The sequence below is a fragment of the Tachysurus fulvidraco genome, chromosome 11 (assembly GCF_022655615.1).
Source record: "Tachysurus fulvidraco isolate hzauxx_2018 chromosome 11, HZAU_PFXX_2.0, whole genome shotgun sequence".
Taxonomy (NCBI): domain Eukaryota; kingdom Metazoa; phylum Chordata; class Actinopteri; order Siluriformes; family Bagridae; genus Tachysurus; species Tachysurus fulvidraco.
The window spans coordinates 7,730,951-7,750,683 of record NC_062528.1 but is presented as its reverse complement, the minus strand read 5'-3'; the positions used below and the strand labels follow the sequence as shown (position 1 = coordinate 7,750,683).

General features: G+C 40.5%; 1 protein-coding gene across 2 annotated transcripts in view; it reads left to right on the top strand.

Moving 5' to 3' along the window:
- sorl1 (sortilin-related receptor, L(DLR class) A repeats containing) overlaps positions 1–19,733 on the top strand; it is a 75,872-nt gene that overhangs the window by 41,129 nt on the left and 15,010 nt on the right. Inside the window, exons 10-34 of one of the 2 annotated variants that reach the window (XM_047820460.1) lie at positions 1,537–1,654; positions 3,713–3,786; positions 3,874–3,962; positions 5,258–5,436; positions 7,221–7,407; positions 9,622–9,750; positions 9,915–10,000; positions 10,593–10,765; positions 10,897–11,028; positions 11,114–11,205; positions 11,535–11,781; positions 12,225–12,363; positions 12,461–12,637; positions 13,380–13,493; positions 13,641–13,763; positions 14,025–14,144; positions 14,266–14,391; positions 15,167–15,277; positions 15,368–15,499; positions 15,660–15,791; positions 15,908–16,045; positions 16,194–16,346; positions 16,461–16,637; positions 17,798–17,926; positions 19,054–19,180. In XM_047820460.1, coding sequence (XP_047676416.1) covers positions 1,537–1,654; positions 3,713–3,786; positions 3,874–3,962; positions 5,258–5,436; positions 7,221–7,407; positions 9,622–9,750; positions 9,915–10,000; positions 10,593–10,765; positions 10,897–11,028; positions 11,114–11,205; positions 11,535–11,781; positions 12,225–12,363; positions 12,461–12,637; positions 13,380–13,493; positions 13,641–13,763; positions 14,025–14,144; positions 14,266–14,391; positions 15,167–15,277; positions 15,368–15,499; positions 15,660–15,791; positions 15,908–16,045; positions 16,194–16,346; positions 16,461–16,637; positions 17,798–17,926; positions 19,054–19,180 — 3,404 coding nt within the window. The remainder of the gene's footprint in view (positions 1–1,536; positions 1,655–3,712; positions 3,787–3,873; positions 3,963–5,257; positions 5,437–7,220; positions 7,408–9,621; positions 9,751–9,914; positions 10,001–10,592; positions 10,766–10,896; positions 11,029–11,113; positions 11,206–11,534; positions 11,782–12,224; positions 12,364–12,460; positions 12,638–13,379; positions 13,494–13,640; positions 13,764–14,024; positions 14,145–14,265; positions 14,392–15,166; positions 15,278–15,367; positions 15,500–15,659; positions 15,792–15,907; positions 16,046–16,193; positions 16,347–16,460; positions 16,638–17,797; positions 17,927–19,053; positions 19,181–19,733) is intronic. The other variant, XM_027174070.2, reaches the window with a different exon arrangement.

Below are 19,733 nucleotides of genomic sequence, written 5' to 3'. Positions count from 1 at the left end.
AAATGTTGACTTTTACCTCAGGTCATGAACCATTTCTCATGAGAATCTTTCCCATTTTTGCAATACGGTAGTAAAGTTGTTTTTCCTTGAGTAGATCTTAAATGTCGAGTAGTTCAATTCAATTTAGTCGTATAGCGCTTTTAACAATTCACATCGTCTCAAACAACTTTACAGAAGTGTAGAAACAGAACAAATAAATAAATAAATATATAAATGCATACATTTAAATTCATTTGAAAGGATTAATTTAACATTTAAAATACTATATATCTCTAACATCTATCGCTAATGATAAAGCCACAGCCAATGGTGGCAAGGAAAAACTCCCTGAGATGATATGAGGAAGAAACCTTGAGAGGATCCAGACTCAGAAGGGAACCTCATCCTCTTTTAGGTGAAACTGAACAGGAAATAATGTAAATACAGTAAATAATGTCCTTTGTACAACACTTTATAATTGTGTAACCGAGAGCTCCTGAGGAACTAATGGCTCAGCACAAACTCTGAGTTCAGCACAGACCCAACACTAATTCCTTCCTGCCAGAGTCTGCAAATGATTGCTGATAAAGACCAGACCAGAGTAGAGTAGTTGGGGTGTCTTTAATGTTAATTACTCCATTTTCACTTTTAGGTTTAACCTATTGTCAGTTAGCTGTATGGTCTGGTTTTTATCAGCAGTCAGGTCTGTGCTGAACACAGAGTTTATGATGACCCATTAGTTCCTCAGGAGCTCTCGGTCGCACTATTATAAACTTTTACACTACATTTACACTATTTACTGTAGTGTGTCACCCAAATGAGGTTGGGTTCCCTTTTGAGCCTGGTTCCTCTAAAAGTTTCTTCCTCAACTCTCAGGGAGTTTTTCCTTGCCACCGTCACCCCCGGCTAGGGATAGAGATATAGTATTTTAAGTTTAAGTGAATCTTTTTTAAATCAATTTTCAACTTTAATTGTATATGTTCATTCATTTATTTGTATAATTATTTTTTTCTTCTTTTTCTTCTTAGATGTTTATTTCTTTTTCTCTCTCTTCTGTTTCCATACTTCTGTAAAGCTGCTGAGACAAATGGAATTGTTAAAAGCGCTATACAAATAAATTGAATTGAATTGAATTATAGTCTGTTATTTTCATAGCTCTAACATTAAAGCCACTGACAGGTGAAGTGAAGAACATCGATTCTTCAGTGGGATGTTTTAGGCGAGTTAACAGTCAGTTCTCAAAGTTGATGTGGTTACTTTACAACCTACTGGACATAAAGATTTGCTGCTAAGGTTTCTGAAAAGTGTAGCGTGCATTTATATTCATCCTAGGGAGTGAACTGTTTTGCCCATTTTTCTTTGCAAAATAGCCACAAACTGTTTGTGGTTGTAACGTGACAAAATGTGGAAAAGTCCAGTTGGTATAAATACTTTTGCAAAGCACCGTATAGAAGACAATGGAACCGTTTGAGGCACACATGAAGTAAAGAAATCAGAACGAGGCTGCTTGTTACCTGCTGTGTTTTACCTCCTGTTTTCTCTCTCTCTCATCTGCAGATTTCTAAAGGTTGTTCCTTGCACTTGGCTCAGCGCTGGAGTCAGTTGTTGAATATTCAGCTTCGCAGGATGCCCATTCTGAGCAAAGAGTCTGCACCTGGCCTCATCATGGCAACAGGTGGGTCATGTGACCAGCAACCGCCCTCACATCCTGCAAAGATTTCTCTTGACATTTCGATACCTGAACTCCAAGCCGTGCATGTGTGTGCATGTGCGCATGTGTTTCTGTTAGCAAACACGTGCTTCTACCAAAGCTTAATAAACACTCCATGCTCAGTGTAATGATAGGGGATGAGTGTGCATTTGCTCTGGAGCATGCTTCCTCATGTTCACGCCTGCTGGAAGACATCGACTTTCCTCTCTGCTTGTCTCAAGGGCACACACTTTCTCCCCCCCCTTCTCTCTCTTCTTTTTGTCTTTCTGCATTTGCCAGCAGCAGCCGGCTCTTTAATTAAATGATTATTATATAATGAGCAGCATTCTCATTATCAGAGAGCAAAGGAGTAGGCTTTGCGAAGATGTCGGCCCACTTTGGGTGCTATCGCTCAAACACAGATGCGCTAATTATTGCTGTTTTTGCCACAGACTAATTAACACACACATACCCACATACACATGGCATTTTGGGGTTCACACATACCCCTGGACATCATCCAGTATCCAGAGAACTTCAGCTTGAAGTTTGAAGCAGCTTCCTCTGTGCTTATGTGTTTATGATATACAGGAAGGAAAAAAAATGCTTAACGCAGCTGTAATATAAAATTCAGGTAGCGTAAACAGGATATTGTGTAAAACCTCTTGTTTGTGTCTTGAGTCAGCGAGCGCTGGAGGTGTTGTCTGTGAAACGTCAGATCGATTTCGCCTCCAAGGCTCTGGTTGGGCCATTTGAAGTTAAGACGTGTAGATGTGTAGGTAGGCAACAGCCTAACTCTTGCCTGAAGATCACAGCCAGGCATCTAGTAGTGAGTGTTTAGGGCGAACATGTCATGGATCTGATAAAGCTTTTTACTTCCTGTCTCTATTTCCTGTGCGGGTTTGTGGGCTGGATTCTTACAGCATGTGGCAGTGGAAGTGAAGTTTATTTGTATTCTCGAGCAAACTCATATTGACAATTGAGAAGATTGCGAGAAATTTATTTATGCATTGGTAATGCTTTTTGGTAATTTGTTTGTACCACAGTTTAAAATCCAGACCAGCAAACACACATCCAACACACATCACTACTTTATTGTGAAGCGTTCCCATTTGTTTGTATATTTCTGATTTATCTTCTTTCTTTGCTGTTGATAACGGAAACTGTTGCACATTAACCCATTTTCTTAACCCAAGTTCTTTCCGTAATGAGTCAGGATGCTAAATTTAACAGGCGTCATCGGGCATCAAGGCAGGATACACCCTGTATTCATTTATACTAAATTAAAATCCAAAGTTTGCAGGTGCTGTACTTTTAAGCTGATGCTATTGGAAATGAATACAGAAAACTTAATACAGAAACATCTTCTGACCAATCAGATTCGAGAATTTTGCTGTTATAGGGAAATAATACAAAAACATCTTCTGGCCAGTCAAATTCAAGAATTCTGCAGCACCATTAAATAATATAAAATACGCTAAAACTTATGATGTGATATACGTTATATATTTCTAGTTTTATGTTTTTTCAATATTGTTTCTAATTTAAATATATTAAAATAAATGTTTCTTTTTTTTGGGATTCTGTTTTCATGTAATTCTATATTACATTTTATTCTGTCTTTTTTTTTTTACAGAAATCATTTTCTTAGTACTTTTAAACTAGAATAAAATAAAAATGTTTTGCCTTCTTTAATAAAAATGAATTTCTATCAATAAGAATAATAAGAAAAAAAATTGAATTAAACTGATAATAAAACAAAATATATTCCATTTATTTAAACTATCAACAAGAATAACAATTTTTAAGAAGAACATTTGTATTTTTATATTCTGCTCATTCTTCAGGCTCTTGAACAGTTCACACATTATATATTTGTTAGGCTGCTGCAGAAACTGACCAGTGTGTACATAGTTTTAGGATATTTATATATATATTTATTTCCCACTGTTATGCTTGTGTGCCTAAACATGTTAGCCGCATGTTATTAGTATTGACTCCTTGCTTCCCTTTTCCCCTTTCATGCTCACTTCGCTCTATCAGGATCTGTGGGAAAGAATCTGGCTAACAAACCCAACGTGTATGTTTCGAGCAGTGCCGGAGCCAGGTGGAGAGAGGTACAGTATAACTTAGTATTGCTAAGTTTACTCGTTATACCTTCCTAACATTACACCTCTAACTGAGTCTAACATTAACGGCTTCAGGCTCTGGCTGGTCCTCACTTCTACACCTGGGGGGACCACGGTGGCATCCTGATGGCTATTTCCCAAGGCGGTTCCACCAAAACACTTAAGTGAGTCATTGCTTACAGTTTTTATAATAATTATAACAACCTTTATGTTACTGTGTCCCTGCACTCACATTAATAAACATCTATTTGTGCACGAAAGAAGCAATCGTTCATTTTTTTTTAAGTACTGTACATGACACACAGCTGTGATTTCAGCGACACAAGCAAGTGGCAAAGCGACAGAACGAGAATTGAATGGCGATTTTTGTCAATTCTTGGCAGTAAAGCAGCAAATCCAATTAATTGGCTCAAATGATTGGTTGGACAGGTCGCTCGATGTTTCAACAGTTAGTTCATTCACAAAATTTATAACATACCTGTTATAACATAACTGTACATAAGTACATTTAGTTCGTATTTAATGTTTGATACGCACAAAGGAAAAAATGCACTGATGTATCAGAGCAATAATCAGCGTTATGGATTATAGCTTCAGTCGAATCATTAAAACCAGCCAATGATCAGGACCGATTATATCCTGTCAATCAAAAGGGGGCAAAGCAACACAACAGCCTTCTGTGTGGAATTACTTTTGATAAAAAAAACAAAACAAGTTTTATAAACTTCTGGAACTGCTACTAAAACTGTAGACTTAACTAATCCTGATTTTTCACCTTAAAACTCGATTTGGCAAAGTACACGCCGTTAGTTAAAGCTAAAGCGGAAGCTTAAACCAACCAAAGGCAAACGTTTCTCGGTTTAGAAACCGCATACACTTTCGACAACACAGGAACATTCAATTTTTGGATGTCACAAAACATCTAGACATTACTCAGGGAATAATGGAGTTTATCTCTCTGAACGATCAAATGTTCACTGTAGTGCAGGACTTTCATCTGCTGGCCCGAGTTAAGGACGTTAATGTGAGTTAATGTGTTTTCTGCTTATAACTGAGACATGTCAATCAGGAACATGGAAAAGATACACACACACACACAGGCACAGAAAGTTTTTTTCCTTTTATTTCAAAGTGGTCATTTTGGTGCATCCATCAAAAAACAAAATGCATAACTGGTTTCATTTAACCTAAATTTATGTATAAAGAAAAATGTATGCCTAAAAATGATTAAATGTATTTATATATAGTTGATGCATACACAATGTAGCACAACAATCCTGAGCTGTGTCTCTGCTAACTATCCAATCAAATCTTTTGAAAGATGACTCGCATGATACAGCAGGAAACACACACACACACACACACACACACACACACACACACACACACACACACACACACACACACACACACACTTTTCCTTTTTCTGAGGCTTATCTGAGGTGTGTTCCTGGTACAGGTTCAGCACCAACGAGGGTGAAACATGGAGCGATTTCCAGTTCTCCCAGCAGGACGTCTACGTGTACCAGCTGCTGACCGAGCCGGGCGAGAAGAGCACAATCTTTACTATCTTTGGCTCCTACGCTGAGCAGGCACACAGCTGGCTCATCCTGCAGGTCAACGTCAGCGACGTACTCGGTGAGGATGAAAAGATGCATCAGCCGTGGATCTATTTTTTTTAGGTTTCGGATCAGAAATTAAATTGCCTCATATTGTTTGTGTCACGTCACATGACAAATTTTAGTCTAGTCTGTTTTAGTTTTCTGAGGCATGGGCATGACGGATGCAGTAGCTCAGGGTATTTGCATGTTCATTTCCAACAGTGTACGATTGTCCACATATGGGAGGAAAACAAATAAAAATATAAAAATAATATATATGCACACACACACACACACACACACACACACACACACACACACACACACACACACACACACACACACACACACACACACACACACACAGGGGTGTGAAAAAGTGTTGGCCCCTTCTTCATTTTTTGAATTTTTTTGCATGTTTCGAATCATCAAAGAAATTTAAATATTCATCAAAGATAACACAAGTAAACACAACATGCAGTTTTTAAATGAAGGTTTTTATTATTAAGGCAAAACAAAATCCAAACCTACATGGCCCTGTGTTAAAAAATGCTTGTCCCCTAAACCTAATAACAGGTCAGGACACCATTATCAGCAAGAACTGCAGTCAAGCATTTCCGATAACTTGCACTGGAGGAATTTTGGACCAAACAATTTTGCACACAGGGCCATTAATAATAAAAAACATTCAAGTTAGTTCCTGCATTTAAAAACTGCATGTTATGTTTACTTGTGTTATATTTGACTAATATTTAAATTTGTTTGATGAACTGAAACATTAAAGTGTGAGAAACATGAGTAGAATATCAGGAAGGGGACGATTGTTTTCAATTATTTTTTCCAAAGGGTGCGCAACCAAATATTAAGGTAAGTTAAGGGTGCCAATAATTTTGTCCAGCCCATTTTTTGGAGTTTTGTGAGAAATTGTCAAATTTGCCTCTATTTTTTTTGGTTTGTTTCACTACACACAAAGGAAATAAACATGTGTGTAGCAGAACGTGTAATTGCAATACTTTTCTGTGAGAAATATTCAGGGGTGCCAACACTTTTGGCCATGACTGTATATATATTAGTGTGTGATACACACACACACACACACACACACACACACACACACACACACACACACACACACACATATATATATTTATAGTGTATATGTGTGTGTATATATATCAAAAAAAATGTACCCGACCCGAAGCACTTTTTACCCGAACCCAACATGCAGAATTTTTATTTTTTTTTAAAAATAGACCCGAGTCCGACCCGACCCGTTGGCAATTTTTTTTTAACCCGACTGGACGCGAACGTTGCATAACTCTACACTAAAGTAACCGCTACAGAGTGGATTTAAAATTGATTGACAGGTCTGTTTCAACGAAAATTAGCTTACCGCCAGCCACACGTCACCAGCCGCATGTCGCAAGCGGTCTTGGCAAACAGAGGAGAGTTTGGAAAAGGACTCGAGTCGATGCACACACGCGATATACAGTATTTCAGGTCTTCTCAGGTCCGTTCGATAAAAAACACATTCTTTTTAAATTACCCGAGACTCGATGCCGCTATTGTTATACCCGACCCGTGTCCGAGGCACACGTGAAACTTTAAGACCCGAACCCGCTCGGGTCTCTTGTCGGACCTCTGGTTTTCGGATCTAAGTGGACCCGTGAAGACCTCTAGTGTACACACACACACACACACACACACACACACACACACACACACACACACACACACACACACACACACATATATATACATATAGTGTGTGTGTGTGTGTCTATGTGTGTAATATATGTATGTATAAATATATATATACAGGTGTGCCTTGCTCCGAGGGAGACTATAAGCCCTGGTCCCCGTCTGACGAGCGAGGAAACGGATGCGTTCTGGGTCGTGAGCTGCTCTTCAAGCGTCGCTCCCCTCACGCAACCTGCTTCAACGGCGAGGACTTTGACCGACCTGTCAGCTTGTCCAACTGCTCCTGTACGCGCCAGGACTACGAATGGTAATTTGTTTTCTGAACATTGTTACCGTACCGTACAGTATTCACCACCTCTTGATTTTCTTTATTATTGTGTATTTATTATTGTAAATAGTTTCTGATCCAAATACAAAATGTAATACAGGACAAACAAACACAAAACATTGTTTTTAAATGATTGTTTTTTAAATTTCATTTGCTGGAGGAAAATGGTTATATAACGTTTATATGACCTTTGTGCAAAAGAAACTGCACCCAGACTTGTTTAAACATCAACAGCTACAATTGCAATACAATTAGACTAATAACTGGAGCTCAGTCTTGCACATTGCTTCGGAGGATTTCCTGTGTAGCACTCTTCTTCTCTTCTTTGCAGAATTGATTTTATTCAGGCAAATTGGACGGCTTTCAAGCCTGAACTGCCCATTTAAGGTCTTGCCACACATCGCAATGGGGATCGAGTCATTCGGAAACCTTACTTTGTTTCTTTTAAGCCGTTCAGTGGATGCACATCTGCAGCGGATCGTTGTCTTGCTTTATAATCCAGTAGCTCTTAAGCCTTAGGAAACTCACTGATGACTGGAAATATTTCTTTCCCATTTTCTCATATATCGTTCTGTTACAGCGAGGTAATTATAGCAAGTTGCAGAGGTCCTGAAGCAGCAAATTACCCCCCTGCTATCATGCTACCACCACCATGTATGACTGTTTATATGATGTTCTTATTCTTATGGAAAGCTATAAGAAAAACCTATTGGCTCCGTCTTTTATTAATTTTTATTTTTTGCCTTGCATCTCCCCCATGGATACCAGTTTTGTCTGGTCTCTTTCTAATGGTTAAATCATGAACACATTCAACCCAATCCCATGTGTGATTCAACCCAAACCCATGTGTTATTCAACCCAAGCCCATGTGTGAGTCATCCCAAACCCATGTGAGATTTAACCCAAACCCATGTGTTATTCAACCCAAACCCATGTGTGAGTCATCCCAATCCCATGTGAGATTTAACCCAATCCCATGTGTGATTCAACCCAATCCCATGTGTGATTCAACCCAGTCCCATGTGTGATTCAACCCAGTCCCATGTGTGATTCAACCCAATCCCATGTGTGATTCAACCCAAACCCATGTGTTATTCAAGCCAAACCCATGTGTGAGTCATCCTAATCCCATGTGAGATTTAACCCAAACCCATGTGTTATTCAACCCAAACCCATGTGTGAGTCATCCCAATCCCATGTGAGATTTAACCCAAACCCATGTGTAATTCAACCCAATCCCATGTGTGATTCAACCCAAACCCATGTGTAATTCAACCCAATCCCATGTGTGATTCAACCCAGTCCCATGTGTGATTCAACCCAAACCCATGTGTGATTCAACCTAATCCCATGTGTGATTCAATGCAATCCCATGTGTTATTTCAACCCAATCCCATGTGTGATTCATTCAGTCATCAATTTCAAATTCAGAAATACACAGCAAGCATGATCTTTCGTGACTTCAAGGTTTAGTTGTAAATACTCCCGTGGATGAAGGCCCAGTGTCTTTAAAAGGGAAGAGGCCAGAAATCGTGGTGTTATGTGCTGCTGTGTTGTTGACCTGCTTGACTTTGCTGAAATGGTTTTGTTTAATTGATGTTTAGATTTAACTGGTCTGGCAGTAATCCCCCTTGGGTGTATCCATCCATTCACTCATGCAAGCTCCACGCACACAGGGCAAAGGTGGGAATCGGACCCCCATTAATTGCTTTCCCACTTGCTGATCATTTTTTGCCATCATATAAAGGAAATGATTATTTAAAAAAATTGTGCTGGCTCAGGTTGTTGTTTTCTAGAAAATTTAGTTTTAAGATCTGAAACAAGTGGGACAAATGAGCAGAAATGGAATCAGACAAAGCTCAAACATCCGGACTTCCTTTACATGAACGTGGAACTGCATGGACCGCTTCAGTGCAAATGCAGAATGTAGAGAGTCATTTTTCACCTTGAACACTCCAGAGTGAGCGACCGGCTCGGTTTATAGGTTTGGCATACACACCTCCTTTTGGCCTTCATTTCTCTTTCTCTAAATCACCCTGTCACATGCTCACTAAATTCCAGCCTGTGCAGTTTCAGAGTGTCTGAGGAACGCCAGATAAATTCTTCCTAAATGATCTCCATGATTAACAGTGGTGATAAATGAGAGCAGTGCGTCTCTAAATAGTGCTCATGCTCTTACTCCTTGTCTCTCAGTGATTATGGCTTCAAGCTGAGTGAGGACCTCTCCCTTCAAGTGTGCATTCCTGACCCTGAGTTTTCGGGCAATTTGTATGCCCCTCCTGTGCCCTGCCCCGTGGGCACAACGTACCGCCGCAGCAAAGGGTAAGATAAGGCTGTTATGAGAATGCAAGGCTGTGAATTCATGGGCTTGCAGCAGTTGCACCATCTAGTGTTCAAATATTTCTGAAGCAGTTAAATGTATAAAATATAAACAAAGCTTTTTTGTTTTCTTTACCTAAAAACGTGTCTTGATCGTTTTGGTCCAGGTATAGAAAAGTGCCTGGTGATAGCTGTACCGGTGGAGACGTCGAGGCGCGGCTGGACGGAGAGATGCTTCCATGTCCGATCGGAGGTTAGGGTTGTTTTTTTGCACTCTCCTTTTTCTAGCTAGTTATTTCAGCATAAAAGCATTTCGGCACCTCACCCAATATCTCAAATCGTGTCAGCCAGGAACAGGAGACGACAGTAGACTGTTTATTAGATGGAGATCTTAAAAAAAAACTGATCCGTGAATCTGGTTTCTCTGCATTTCTCACCTCCGACCGGCTTATTAGGAATACATTTAAAATATTCTGTTTAAGGTCACTTTTGGACAATTGTTTAAAAAATATTATTATAATTATTATAAATTATTATAGTTTTAAATATAGTTACTCGGCTAGCTGTTCCTCAGTAAACTGCGGCACTCGTTCACCATGTCGCACATACGTTTCGGGAGCCTCGTCCATTTCCCACTGCTGACTACACGTTTTGCTGAACAACAGCTTTGTTTCAAACGGGTTTTTTTTGACTGCTTTTACTCTTTCACAAACCTGTGTTCCTGATTCTGAAAATATCGTGTCATCCTCGCAAACGAATGAATCCGCCTGGTTCTGAGCTGCTCAGATGTGTGTTTTGTGCCTAATGGCAACTCCTGAGGCTGACAAAATATTCTTTGTGTATAGAGAGTAACGAATTCATCCTGTATGCCGTGAGGAACTCGATCCACCGCTATGACCTGGCTACAGGTGTAGACCAGCCTCTGCCTCTTTCGGGCCTCCGTGAGGCGGTGGCTCTGGACTTTGACTATGAGAGGAACTGCCTCTACTGGGCTGACATTTCACTCGACACCATACAGGTATGAGCATTTTCATCTGTACTGTGATTGTGAACAAATGTCCTCGGGAACATTTGAATTTCTTCCTGGACACATGATCTCGTGTTCATGCGCATGTAAACTGACCACTTCATCTCTCTGCGTGTCTGTAGAGGCTGTGTTTGAACGGCAGCTCTGGTCAGGAGGTGATTGTTAGGAAAGGTCTGCAGAATGTCGAGGCTCTGACCTTTGACCCTGTCAGCAGACTGCTCTACTGGGTGGATGCTGGCTTTCAGAAGATTGAGGTAAATATGAAGAATTTTTTTTAACCTTGTGTTTTCGGTACATTGGGTGCAGTTGTTTAACATGAAATGACTTTTTCTGGCTCAGGTCTCAAACCCTGATGGGGATCTCCGGCGTATTTTGGTCAACTCTTCCATTTTGGAGCATCCTCGAGCCCTGGCCCTTATGCCTGCAGAGAGGTAGGAAAATTTCTGGACTTTTTGAAACATTTTGATGGGGTAATCATGGCTACAACAGCTATTCCATTTAGCTCGCTAATGGTCAGGCCATAGAGATTGTACTAAGTGCTGACACTAATAATTGGACCGTGATCCTTCATAGACTGGTGTTTAACTGCGCATGTTTGCTGTGGTCCAGTTCCAAAGCAGAGTTCATCTGGGATTCAGATTCACTTGATTCTATTGATTATAGTGCTTTGACATTACCGCATGACAACTTTCACATTACCGATTTTTCATATGAACTGTACTCCGTTTTGAACTAAAACTCATGATGCCATGTTTGTTAGCCTGATGTTCTGGACCGACTGGGGAGACCGAGCAGCTGGCGTGTACCGCAGCTGGATGGACGGCTCCGACGTGACCCGTATCGTGTCGGATGGCGTTCGGTGGCCCAACGGCATCACAGCTGACGATCACTGGCTCTATTGGACCGAAGCGTATGGAGACCGAATCGAGAGATCTGACTTCACAGGTGGACAACGCACAGTGCTTATGGAGGGGCTCCCACATCCCTACGCTATAGCTGTATTTAAGGTAAAAAAAACCCACCACCTCTTGTCTTTTTCATGTTTTGTTATAATTCATTTATCTCTTTGTATACTTTTTGAAATGAAAAAAAATCATTTTACTTTAATTTGTTCAATTTAAAAATATTCCTACAAAAAAAACCCCAAACAGCTAAAATAGAATTTAAGATACAGTACACAGAGCGGGCGAAAACACGAGGGCTAATTTTACATTTTAATTGATTTATTCAACTTTATTAAATTAAATGGTAAATAAGTTAGCACACAGAATTAACCTACAGAAAATTATACTGCGTCCAAGTGAAAAACTCGATAAGCGACAGTATACATCATAACAACTACTAGTTAACACACACAATTTTTCAGTATGAAAACTGTAAACGAGTAAATAACACGAGCCCGGCTCAGTCCTGTAGCACTACTGAATTACTTTGCTGTTTGCCTCTTCAGAATGACCTCTACTGGGATGACTGGTCAAGAATGGGTATCTTTAAAGCACCTAAATCAGGCTCACCCAATAGCGAGCTCCTCGTTGGAAGGCTGTCCGGCGTCATGGACCTTAAAATCTTCTATAAGGGCAAGGATAAAGGTCAGCTATTAGATCAGCAACACTTCAGTTTGCTTGTCCAACTCGTGTGTTGTTTTTATTTCTTTTTTTATTAATTAATTAATTAATTTTTTAATAGGAGGTCATAACGCCTGTGCGGATCAGCCATGTACGCTCCTGTGTTTGCCCCAGCCGGGCCACAGGCATAGCTGTGTATGTCCAGACGGTGTTGCCACCACCAGGCTGCCCTCAGGAGAGCTCCAGTGTCAGTGTCCCAGCGGATATCAGCTCCAGAACAACACGTGTGTGAAGACAGGTGAGAAACGTACATAACTCTCATTCCCACAGGGATACATTCCTAAAATAAAAGCTCCCCCCCCCCAAAATAAATAAACAAACAAACAAACAAACAAACAAACAAACAAATAAATAAATAATACGATAATGAAGATGCATTCTGCCTTATTTTATTATACAGATATCTATAAGGGTTAATGAGAATGAAAAGGTCTTATGACATGTTATACCTCTGTGACACGGCACTTGTTAAGACTTGAACAGAGGAAGTGAACAGAAATGTATAAAATGCACTGAATGTCAGGCTGGAAAAGTTCTAGTGAGAACCTCATTGGATTAATGAACTCCATTCCATAGCAGCAGCAGTGTGTTGCAGTTTAAGGAAGGGGGAAAAAAAGTACATTTCTGTTACTGAAGCAGTGAATGGAGACGGAAATGAATTCTCCACGCGAGAGCTGCAGCCGTGTGAAATAAAGATGCTTTGCTGAGCAGGTGTGATGGAGAGCTTGTGTAGCTGTAGGTGTCTGCTCTGGTGAGAAATCTGCAAACCTCGTGTGTACCGATTTGTGTCCGATGGCCTTCGGGGGAAGTTGTACTGTTTTTGTGTTTCGTTGTTCTTTTTATTAGTTTAATATTTAACTGATATCACTTTTAAAAACCTGCATATAATCATAAATGTTATTTATTAAAAAAAACGCTTCCTTACCCGTGTAGGACATAATGATGATGTTTATCATTTCTGTTATGTCTTCGCTTGATAGAACACTCTTGTCTGCCGAACCAGTACCGCTGCTCGAACGGCAAGTGCATCAGCAGCATCTGGAAGTGTGACAGCGACAACGACTGCGGAGATATGAGCGATGAGCAGGAGTGCCGTGAGTGACAGCAGCCCTGCGGGACCCTGGCTCTGGCCACCTAGTGTTCATATAGAGCTGTTTGTTTCTCACTCTGTTACCTTAGGTTTAAAGTAATCTCTCTCTCTCTCTCTCTCTCTCTCGCTCTCTCTCTCTCTCTCTCCGCAGCCACTACCTCTTGCGATCTGTCTGTGCAGTTCCGCTGTGTAGCTTCAGGCTCATGCATCCCTTTGGCTTTCAAGTGTGATCACGAGGATGACTGTGGTGACAACAGTGACGAGGAGCACTGTGGTGAGCTTGTGAATGTGTGAGCGCGTGTGTTCGAGGTCAAATTTTGTGCGTATGTGTACCACAGTGATAGAATTGAAATAATTCAGTTCTGTATTCACTCCCATAGTTTAATCACAGCAACAAGTTTCTAAAAAATTTACATCAAGTTCAACTTTAGCATAAGTGTGTAGTTGTGTATGTTTGTGTGTGTGTGTCCTCGAATGGGTGTGGTGTCATACCGTGATGGTAAACTCGATAGTTACGCCACATGTTGTTTTGCAGACTCTCATCAATGTGGGCCTGCAGAGTTCACGTGTGCAAGAGGAGTGTGTATCCGTGATGTCTGGCGCTGCGATGGTGATAATGACTGCCGGGACTGGTCTGACGAGGCAAACTGCACTGGTGAGGGGACACACAAGCTAGTACTGGATAAGATGACATTATAGAAATGATCATATCTTTAATGACAACTGGTCTCTGCTTCTCTCTTTGTCTCTCTTCACACACACGCAAACTTACTCAGTGGGCCACCACACATGCGAGAGCAGCAGTTTCCAGTGTCACACAGGTCACTGCATTCCTCAGCGCTGGGTTTGTGACGGTGATGACGACTGTCAGGATGGCTCTGACGAGGAGCCCAGTCACTGTGGTCAGTGATCACACACACACACACACACACACACACACACACACGCGTGTCGTATCAGGTGCAGAAAGTGATAAGACACTTTCTTTATCTTTAATCTCTACAAAATGTGCCACAATTGGCTTAAACCCAGTGCCAGTTTCCCTGTAGTGTGCTGTATAATATAGAATATACCAATATTTTTTAACTGCACATCAAAGACAAGGGTATGCTTTGTGGTTTAGGTTAATTTTCCACCAATATTAGACACACCTGGAAAAAAGACGGCAGTCAAAACAAGTGCTTTGTTATTATTACACCCTGCCATGACACCTGTGTCATGTCCAGCAGGAATGTAGCTTTTTGATTAACGTCGTTCCTTTTTCCGTCTGGCTTGTGATTTAAAAAGCCTCGTATTATTAGCTCTGCCTTGAAAAAAGACAGACGTAAAGGCTAATTGAAGACATTTATTAAATCCTTAATCAAATGAGCTGGTTAATCAAATGGCCAGTGATGATCAAGGGACAAGAATTACAAATATTTCAAACAATAGCTGACAAAATTATGGTGAATTAAAGATTACAAGCTAAGGAAAAAAATCGTAGTCAATTTACTGACTATAATTTTTTTTTTTTCCCCCTTAGTTGGTACTGTGTACCTGTTCCTGTGTATACTGTGTACTCGTGCGACATAGTATGCGTACCAAAGCAGCTACGAATAGTGGTGCTGGTGCGGGGCAAATCTGTAGCAAATCAGCATGGCATTATCTTGTGTTTTTTTTTTTTTTTTAACGTCCCAGAGGGAGATCGCTGTAACGGCTTCCTGTGTTCCAACGGCACGTGCTTGCCTGCCAGCTCCCACTGTAACGGCGTGGAGGAGTGCCCAGGGGGCGCCGACGAGCAGCACTGCGGTGAGTATTTAAGTATGAGCATGAGCAGCAGGGGCATTTACAGTACCACTGGGTGTAAATCTGAAACGCGACGTCTGTGTGACTTCGCAGATCCGCTGTGCACGCGCTACATGGAGTTTGTGTGTAGGAACAGAGCTCAGTGTCTCTTCCAGTCTATGGTATGTGATGGCACGAAGCATTGCTCCGACGGCTCGGACGAGGACGCAGCGTACGCGGGCTGCTGTGAGTCTACATGTTTGTTATGTCCATTTTTACAGTTGATTCTCTCATCGTGTCTTGTATTCAATGCAGTCACTTTTGCATTCATTAAACAAATGAGGAAAACACTATAGAATTAATTAAGAGTTAAGTGTAGAACTTTCTGTTCATGTCCTTCCACCAGCCACGCATCCTGAATTTGAGAAGAAGTGCGATGCCTACAATTTCCAGTGCGCCAACGGCATGTGTGTGAGTCTGGACTGGAAGTGTGACGGCATGGATGACTGTGGTGACTACTCAGATGAGGCAAACTGTGGTAAGTGCCTTGTTGTTAATTAGCCTTCATCGCTACTCATACCTGTGTCTGTGTGTATGTCGATTTTTATTTATTTATTTATTATATTTTTGTGCTGATTTTGTAATCTGCCTCAGCAGGTTCTCCCACCGAGGAGCCGGGCTGCTCGCGTTATTTCCAGTACGAGTGTAAGAACGGCCGCTGTGTGCCCACATGGTGGAAGTGCGATGGTGAGAATGACTGTGGAGACTGGTCTGATGAGGCACAATGCACAGGTACGTACAAAGATTACGTCATGTCTGTAGGTCTCTATGACCCAAGGTAGAGAAATGCTTCACAGAGTTAGCACAACTTTTTACCCGGGATTATGAAAAAGTGCCCTGAAGCAGGGTTAGAGTCAACAGTGTTAATCTGTGCTTCTAGATGGAGTCTCTCCTCATACTCCTGCCCCAGGCTTTGTTACATGCCCCCCTAACCGTTTCCACTGCGGTTCTGGAGAGTGTATAGTGAATAACTGGGTGTGTGATGGCTATGCTGATTGTCCTGATGGTAGTGATGAAGTAGGCTGCCCCACAGGTAGAGCTGTAAATTTGCACAGCACTGACAACACACTCACTCTCTTCCACTGGTACCTTATCATCAACTCTCAGTGTGTCTTACTCAGTGTCTGTGTGTGTGTCTGTGTGTTAGCCTTAGCCTCCAACAGCTCGGTGACTCAGAAGCCCCTTCCCACTCATACCCCTGACACGACTGCCCGTTGTTCCAGAGGGCAGTTCCTGTGCCGTAAGCCGCCCACATGCATCCCAGAATGGCAGCGCTGCGATGGCCACCGTAACTGCCAAGACAACTCGGACGAATACGACTGTCGTAAGTGTCCAACTCCTCAGACACATTGTGGTTTCTATAGTAACAACTAACACAGGGACTTGTGTTGTATACTCTACATAAAATTGGTTATAAAAGCAAGTCTCACTGTTGGTGGAGTTAGGAATAAGGTGTATGGTGACGCTCTGTAATAAGACATTTCTTTAGCACGCTTAGAAGGAATTTTCAGTTATTCAGTAACAAGACACCGGATTTTTTTAAAAAGCATCACGACTACCGAGTTAATGACCGTTTATAGCTGCTATTACACAAATAACATCAGGATAACACAGTTTTGTAAATGTACAAATGTGTATTGTATAAAAAAGGAGCTCTTTATTTAAAAATGCTAGTGTTGGCGGTTTGCTGTGGTGGAAGAGGAATAGAACACCTTTACCAACAATTTTTAATAAATAAAAAAAGAAAAGAAAAATGACGCTTATAAAGTGTTGTATGTTGTAAATGTTGTACATTTATTAAGAACTAATACAATATGTTTGCGATAGTTTGCATCTGCTTTGGACAAAATAAAGCAAAACACAAGTAATGACATTTAAATCAGCTCATGAAACGTGTTTTTTATTTTTTATTCAACCTTAAAATATTCTTTACAATTTTAATACAAATGTAACAAAGCTAAATGAAACAAAAATGCATTCAAATAAAATGTATAGCATAATATTGTATATACTGTACAGCCATGTACAGCTACTGTATATCTCTAGCTCTATATATCTACTTTTATTAAATAAAATGTAATTTTTTTTCAGACTTTTTTTTTTCTATATAAATTGTAAAATCAAGGTTCATTTTTGTTTTTCAGTTAAATTTTCATAGATTTTTTTTTTTATAGAGCTTTTCTCCCGAATTTCATCACAGTTAATTCCTACCTGTCATTCATCTTTGTCCTATCACATGACAGCTATCAACTAGGCATGCATAAAGACAGACTTTTTATTCAAGCTGCTGCTCATGCAGTGTCACTGTAAGCAGGATAACATTACCTGCCCATATCTTCATGCATGAGAGCTCGACTATTCTGCTTCTCGGACTTCCTGGTCGCAGATGTCTTGTCATCGTTTGGATGTTATCTCTGAATAATGTTTCTCTGTTGTGCCACTCAGAAACCTGAAAACCTTTCATTCCCTGTGCTCTCTGTGTAGCCACGCGGGAGCCTCTGGTGTGTGAGAACGGGATGCTGTGTGCTGACCAGGAAGCATGCGTACTGGAGAGCGAAAGGTGCGATGGCTTCTTGGACTGCACAGACCACAGTGACGAAGACAACTGCACCGGTGAGAGACACTCGGCATCACATTTGTCTAACAATTTTGCTCCTGTTTTGAAATTTTGAAAATGTTCAGCTTTGAATGAATTTGTCATGTCACACTCCACAGTGGTGCTTAATGGCTCGTTTTGAAAGTAGACATGTTCCCCTTTTCCACCGAGGCAGTTTGAGTGCTGGTTCGGAGCTAGAGCCTAATTTAAAAACAGTTCTTTCTTTTACGACAGCCAAAGCACCGGCTCTGAACCAGGAAAAGTGGTTCTTAAATAGCACCAAAACGTTGCTGGTCTAGACTTAAGAACCGCTTGTGTCAGGAGCTGGGGGCGGAGCTACTGTTAGCGCATTTGATAATGTACCTTAAGTTTACTAATGTTTAATACACTTTTACTTTACCGCGATATGATACATTATCAGCACACATGATAGTAGGTAGCTACATGCTAAGGCTAACTTTTTTCTGTGTTAATGATAAAATAACGTTATGTACTTTCTCGATTACAACCTCCGTTTATACAAATTACATGGAGCTGCATGTACACGTTGGATTCGCCGCGTTTGGATGCCAATGTAGGTTCACAAAGCCATGAGCATTAACAGTAAAGCAACATCCGCCATTGTTGATGTGTTTGTGTTTGCCGCTGCTGCGCTAAAGTTGCTGTGTAACGTGACGCGTATACAGTGACGTCAAACTCGGCTCTGTGATGGCTCTCTAGCCGGTGGAAAGGCAAACTGGTTCTTAGACGGTTTGCCAGTGGAATCAACTTTGAACCAGCACTCGTGCTAGCTCTGAACGAGGGGTTTTAGAATTTCTCTATTTTCATTAAGTTTTTAACTTTTACTTTGCCTACTAGAGGTTATTTATATCTTTTAAAGTTATAATGATATCCAACTCGTTTCTGTACATGAGATGCCCAAGTTCTTGTTCATAAGCATCTACATTTTGAAGGCATTATCTCCAACCACTAAAATTCACTAAAATCTCACACTGAAAGCTAACTGTGTCCGGACTCAAAATTTAGCTCAGTCAATTCTTTTGTTTATATTGATTGAAAAAGTCTGAGTTGATTTTAATTTTTAATTGAATGTCAGTGTTCTTTTAAAAAGGGTTAAATCCTGTGTCATGTTTCTGCTCTTCAGCTGACCAGCTGGTGTATAAAGTCCAGAACCTGCAGTGGCACGCAGACTTCTCCGGCACGGTCACACTCACCTGGTCCCGGCCCAAAAACATGCCTCTCTCCTCCTGCAACTTCCTCATTCTTTACAGGTACGCTTCATTTATTTTATCTTACACTTGTAAACACAAATGTAAAATCTACAATGTATTATGTCTTTCTTGTAGAAGGTCCTGTAGAAAGATGTAGGAATTAATCTAGTGGTTCTCAATTAGTCTAGGGACCTATTGTGCTCTGTCACACTAATGTTCATGAATTAAAAGCTCTTTGGCTAAATATCCAGAGAATTTTTGTACACCTTTAAAACCAAAAAACAAAAAAAACCCCTAATATTTGCATACTTAATAAGATTAATCCTTTTGGACACCTTGGGACATTCTCGTCAACTAGGGGGCTTAGTTCCCAATTTTTTGGCCAAATTTTTCTGTGCATTTAAGCTAGAGGAATGATTTTTTTTGGGATAAACATTTATGTAACATACTTTGGAAAGAGGATTAAAAAATTTTAACCCGTTCTATAATTTTCTGTGTTAATTTTTTTCACCATGAAAACAGCCACTAATTTAAAGTGATATAAAAATATATCAGATTAATTTTTTTTCTTTTTTTTTTTAGTATAAATCTTAGTTCTAATCAAAACTACTAA